Raw genomic sequence first — 6667 nt, 5'->3', positions numbered from 1 at the left:
AATAATTATATGCATCAATCATTCACTTTTTTTTATAAAATAAAAAATATATTTTCAAATATATTATTTTTTTTCACCTCATAAAAAAGATTATATGCATCAAGCATTCACTTTTTTTTTTAATTATAAAATTATATATATATATATATATTCAAATACATTAATTTTTTTCACCTCATAAAAAATTAAAAAAATTTCTAAAAAAAATCAAATTCCAAACAAAGCCTAAATAATAGGAATAAATTAAAATACTGTTTATTGGGAATCAAATTGACACAATTTAAAATTAAATATTGAAAACTAAAATAACAAAAACTCATATTTTGGGAACAACAAATGTAATTAACCAAAAAAAACCCTCAAAGCATCATTGAGAACGGTTATGGAAGCCTATAAATGATATAATGACTCCAAATGTTCAATTGTTTGATAATGTTTTATCTCTATAGTTTCTTTATATTTACAAAAATTTTGACAATTATATATGTAAAAATTTGTTTGGTGTCTATTTTCGTTTTCAAAAGAACTTAACAAATACTTTACAAAATTCTTATAATCACAAAAAAAATTAATTTCACTTATTTAGAATTATTTTTTAAATTCCTTCCTCCCACTCCCTGCGGTCACATTACCATCATCAATTGCACATCTGGGGCATCACCATCATTGATTACCACAACTGGCCACCCCTACCTCTAGCTACCATGGTTAGTGACCTCCCTAAGCAACCTCCTCCGAGTACCACCTTCGTCAGTTGGCCACCATTGGACCCCCGACAGCCAAAAATCACCATTGGCCAATACTTCTTGCCAGAAACCACCTCCGACAATCGATAATCACTTCCGGCCACCATCTTTAACTGTTGACAACCATATCCGGCTACCACCTCCGACAATCGACAATTACTTTTATCCACCATCTTTAACTGTTGACAACCATATCCAGCTATCACCTCTTGCCAGCCGCCCCCTCACTTGTTTTCAAAACAAGTTTTAAAAACACGTGTATCAAACATGTTTATTATTTTTGCTTTTACAAAAATTAAATGTTTTCTATAAAGAAAAAATAATAATAATAACAATAATAAAATGCAAACGTTACAAAACGGTACATAAAATTCTGTGAAGCAATTTAGTTTTCTGTAAAGCAAGAACGTAAATAAAACATCACTACAATAGTGTACCGTAAAACTTTCAAGTTCAAAATCCAAGTCATGCTCCACCAAGAGAGAATTAATGTAAAAATATTAAATTATATATATAAACTTTCCATCTTATTCAATTTCATTTACATTCTTGAATGTCAAGTTATCTCAATCTGCTTTACTTGTCTCAAATCTCCTCTAACTATAAACTTGACCTATAGTTTTAGTTACTCAAATTTCACCATTGAAAGCAAATAGTATCAAGGTAACAGTCTTCCAGACAAGTAAAGAGACAACTTATCTCTCAAAACCAAAGCAGCTTTGTCAGCAGATTCACAAACCTCGTGTTTGTAACCTGTGTCGTGGTGGTGAGACAAATGCAACGCATCGAGCACCTCATCTTCCATGTCGATGACAATGTTATGAAGAATGCAGCATGCAAGAATGATTCTTGGCAACCTATGCTTGTCGGGTCTCCACATCACTCCTTGAATTATCTTCCACGTTTCCCTCAACCTCGCCAACGCCCTTTGTGCCACAATACGAGTTGCAAAATGGCGCTTATTGAACTCAAACTCAGATTCTGATAGCTCTTTTCCTTGATAAGGCGTGACAAGCCACGGAAGTAATGGAAACCCCGAATCACCAACTATATATTCATTTAATTCTGTTCTGTCTGAGAGCTTCATCGTGTGCCCTTTTAACCTCTCTCCTTTCTCACATAGCTTGAAGAAAGTTGAGCTCTGAAGCACATCAAAATCATTCATTTTTCCCGGCCATCCAGTAACTATGTCTCGGAACCTCATGTCGGGGTCCACAATCGCCTGCAAGATCATACTGTGATTCTTCTCACGATCGAGCCATAAATTACTTCCCATTTCAGATGAAGACAACAACATGGTAATGTGGGTGGTATCAATTGCACCGCAACAATTTGGAAAGCCACGGAGTCTCTCGAATTTGGATTTTACGTCTGTCATTTCTTGTTCCACGGAAGGCCATTGAAGGTGGTGAAGCCCATTTTCTTCTATGGCCTCTACGAAACGCCAGGTCACTTGGGAGACAGTAGAGTGATTCGTTCCAAATGAATCGGCAACTGATATTAGTGAATCGCCAGAGCCTAGCCTTCTTAAAGCTACAGCTACTCGATCATTTAAAGACATTGGCATTCCATTACTAAACACAAAGTTTGCTGACCTGGCCATCATATGTTCCTTAACTAGTGAACATATGTAGTTGAAGGTCTTTCTGGATATCTTGAAAACAGATTCGAACTTATCCGAACCCTCTGATGGAGATAAAAGACCTGCAAATAAGAGGACAAAGTATACATTAAAAAGTAGAGCATGAAGCTGACTCTGAATGAAGGGACGAGCATTAAAAAGTTCAATATCACTTTATGTTGAGAATGAATAACTCCAACAGTACAGATTGCAAGGCACATTCACATAATTCGTGAACATTGTTTCTATCACATACTACAGAATACAGATCATTTGTTGCCATCTTTATTGACTTCCCACATATTGATCTAGCAAACCAAACCAGGAAATAAAATTAAAGAAAAAGGGGAAAGGGGGGGGGGGAGATGAAACCACATAGAACATTCAAAGAAGGCCAACAAGAATAGAATATAATAGGTTTTCCACGGAATACTATACTTCCTGAATAATGGTTTCACAAAAAGGAACTTTGCATTTCAAGGGATTAATAATGCTATGATCCTAGAGACCAGTAAGTTGCAAGTTGGCATATAAAAAGGGCCATGAAGCACATTTCTGTAGATTGAGATCAGAGATAAGCTAATCTAAACTTAAGTTGAGTCTCTAGATAGATGCATTATTTTCATGGATGACTGACTGATACAGAAAAATAATTCCAGAGTAGTATTTCCAAAAGGAAGGCAAAGACCTATTTTCAAAAAGAAGAAAGAAAGAAAGGCAAGAAGATTGATGTCGTGGTGCATGGATACAACAGATTCACCAATCAAGGCATTGTTTTTTCATCCATTGACTAAAGAACTTCTGCGGGCCAAATGCTTTAAACAAAAACTATTGAAAGCTAACACTAGTCCAGCCCTTGATTTGCATTGTTTAATGTTTAAAACATATGAAGTCTGACAAAACAAGTACAACTGATACCTTTCTGGTTACATGTTGATGAAAGAGGAAATATACTATGACAAGGCCCATAAGGGTTGTGCATGTATCAAATTTCTCGGGTGAGACCATCAATGTAACTTACAAGTTACAACCATAATAGCCTATATCACCCATGTTATGCAATTAAGATGAAAACTTTAAAATTGCTCAAGGTCATATGGGTAACCAGTAATTCAATAAACCACTACAACCTCTACACAAGAATTATGTTACACAAGGAGGGGAAAAAAGAATGAGCCAAAATTATCACTCATGCACAATGGTTGAAAAGAATTTCCAAATACCAAGAAAGAGGAATTTCTGTGGGGACAAACTTAATGTAAATGAGTACAGAGGAACTGGTTCTTTCAGCCATCGGAAAATTTGAGACAACATCGCATGGTGGTTATAGTGGAAGACTTTATTGAATAAACCTAGGTGCAATAACCCACAGCGAATTTGATCAATATGCCAAATTCCATCACAAGCATAATAAAAGTAAACAAGGTTTCGGTAAATAAACATTTTGAGGTTGACTGTAATTTGTAATGTCATCAAGGATCTGATCGATGATAAATGCCAGTTTTACATTGTCATCCTTGTAGGTACCTTTATCCAAAAAGAAAAACTTGAAGGTTTAAGAAATGCATATAACAGTTTTCACAATACCTTGTACAAGTCCAATATGAAGGTATACCAAACTCACATTAAGTCACATTATTATGTATAAATACATGTCACACGACTTCAGAAACAAACATGACATATTATTGTTTTAAAAGCTTAAGTTAGAAGAATAAAATGACTTCATGAAACTGCTTTTGTATATTTCCTGTAGCCCCTAAACGTGCAAGCACCAACTAGCAACCAAGTAAACCAACCCATTCATCAGCACTAAACAAGGTATTTCGAGTTTTTCTTTTATAATTATAATGTTCAAAAGTTGTGAATTTCTTTGGTTAATCTTCACATATTTTACCGCATTATGAATGAGCTCATTCCGTAGAGTGGATGGTCCATTTTAAGACTTTATACCATATTAGGTTTTGGACCTTGCTGGCAACTCAGGAATCCCTATGCTTTTGAAGCCATAAGATCACTCCCAAGAATTTCAATCAAAAGAATGCAAATGAACTTGCAAGCTAAGAAGCACGAATATGACACGGTTACAACATGGGTGTGACGACATGAAAATTTTGAAAAAATGTTGGATACATGTGGGGGATGCACAAAATAATATGTTTGATATATTTATTATATCGCATATATAAGGATATACAATTATAAGTCATGTATATGAATATTTGGTTCAAAGATAACAAAAAAATGCAAATTTAACACTAATTTATGAAATTTAAAGGAGGAGAATAGATGTAAATTTACATTGTCTGAGCTTCTTAATAGTGTCAATGTTGATCTTAGGTCCATACCCAAATGCATTTAGGGATGGGATTGGGGTTGATCTTAGGTCTGCATTTTGCCAAAGAAGCTTCAGCATACAACCAAAATTTATGTAAAATAATAGTTCCCTTTGGAGGATGGAATTTCCTGGCACATTAGTGGTACACGAAAAAGGAATTTGAAATGTTATTTCAGAGCACCCAACAAGGGAAACTTAATTGGTAAATTACGGAAACAAATCAACTGATCTACTATACCTCAGCTTCCCTATTAATTTCAAAATCAATTCAACAATATATCATTACGGAGATGTTCCTAGCATTATACTTCCTTCCAAAAACAATAAAAGGAAATGCTCTTCATGAGCATGCTTAACTTATGTAGATTAGACTTCAAACCAAATCAAGGACCCAGATACCTTTATTAAATCCAATTGACACAGGTCAAGGAACATATAATCTAGCATGATAGCATCACATTATTTCTTGCCCTCATATGATAAGTATTTATAAGCATGCTTAACTTATGTAGATTAGACTCAAAACCAAATAGAGGACCCAGATACCTTTATTAAATCCCATTGACACAGGTCAATGAACATATAATCTAGTATATGACAGCATCACATTATTTCTTGGCCTCATATGATAAATTTACAATACTCAAATGTTAGGTGAAAAGGATGACTCATCGGGCCCGAAAATGGCAGATTAAGGATCATTCTTGTCAAATGCAATTACAATATATTAACTTGTAACAACTTCAATGAAAGGTACAGAAGAAAGGCAAAGAGAATATCCAAAATTCCATCAAATAAAGATAAACCCAACATACAAATCATCCCATATATGATGTCTGAGAGCAATCAATGTCAATACACGTAGAAATTAAGCCAAAACACAAACCAACACAGCAGAGATAATAAATCAAGAATAAATTAATAATAAAAAAGTTATACCAGCAATCCTTTTGGAGAAGACATCCCACCAATCCACAGAACCCTCCTCAGAAGACCCAGAAGCTGAAGCGTTTGGTTCAACCTTCCTCCTCTTTTTGTAACCTCTCACAGGACCCATCAGAAAGACCCAATTGATTCAAAACTCAGAAAACCCACTAATTTTAAACAATCAGAATCAAAGAAACTTGGTTGGAATTCACAGAAAACCCAATACCCATTTGTTGTAATACGCGATTGAACACCATGGACAGAGAGGGATCATGAGGGAGCTGTGAAAAGCAAAAAAATGAAAGCTGTATTTGGAAGCAGAGGTTAGTTGTTGCAGTGTGTCAAAGTGTTTGGTGGATTTGCGTTTGTTTTCAAGACAATGTGGCAAGAAAAGTAATAAGAGGCTGGACACTGGCAGCGACTCTCTCTCTCTCTCTCTCTCTCTCTCTCTTCATGTGTTTTGGATTTCAGATTGAGAAAGAAAAGAGGAGTTAATTTTAGCTTGATGATGAGATGTTGGGTTAATTTTATTTAGGGTAAATTACATTTTAACCCTCAGTGATTTGTCCAAAAAAAAAAAAAAATACGAAATCCCCTATACTTTTATTTATAACATTTAAATCCTAGACTTAATATCAAATTGTAATTTCTAATGGATCCGTTTGTTTAAACAGAATGTGAGCTTCATAAGCATAAAAATATAGTGCAATAGAGCGTGGTTACACTCTTGGATCAAAACACCTCTTCTTTCTCCTTCATTATATAAATATGTAACACCATCACTTTCCATGCAAAACCACCACCATCACCTTTTATTTCTTCTCTCATCTCACTACCATTACATTCCATGCAAAATCATAACCAACCAACATCACCACCGTTATATTCCGTGCCAAACCACCACCATCACATTTTATTTCTTTTCTTATCTCATTACCATTACCTTCCATGCAAAATCACAACCAACCAACATCACCGCTATCATATTCCATGCATAAATACTACCATCACCTTTTATTTCTCCTCTCATCTCAC

General features: G+C 34.8%; 1 protein-coding gene across 1 annotated transcript; it reads right to left on the bottom strand.

Moving 5' to 3' along the window:
- Nucleotides 1–1232: 1232 nt before the first annotated feature.
- LOC114261789 (protein ALP1-like) lies at nt 1233–6209 on the bottom strand. Its single transcript, XM_028202099.2, has 2 exons — nt 5645–6209; nt 1233–2450 (listed from the first exon to the last, which is right to left on the bottom strand). The coding sequence occupies exons 1-2, from the start codon at nt 5760–5762 to the stop codon at nt 1405–1407; spliced, it is 1164 nt and encodes a 387-aa protein (XP_028057900.2). The 5' UTR covers nt 5763–6209; the 3' UTR covers nt 1233–1404.
- Nucleotides 6210–6667: the final 458 nt, after the last annotated feature.

This window comes from Camellia sinensis, chromosome 3 (genome assembly GCF_055761805.1).
Source record: "Camellia sinensis isolate YWXY chromosome 3, ASM5576180v1, whole genome shotgun sequence".
Taxonomy (NCBI): domain Eukaryota; kingdom Viridiplantae; phylum Streptophyta; class Magnoliopsida; order Ericales; family Theaceae; genus Camellia; species Camellia sinensis.
Note: the sequence above shows the minus strand (reverse complement) of the source record. Positions and strands in the feature narration are given on the sequence as shown.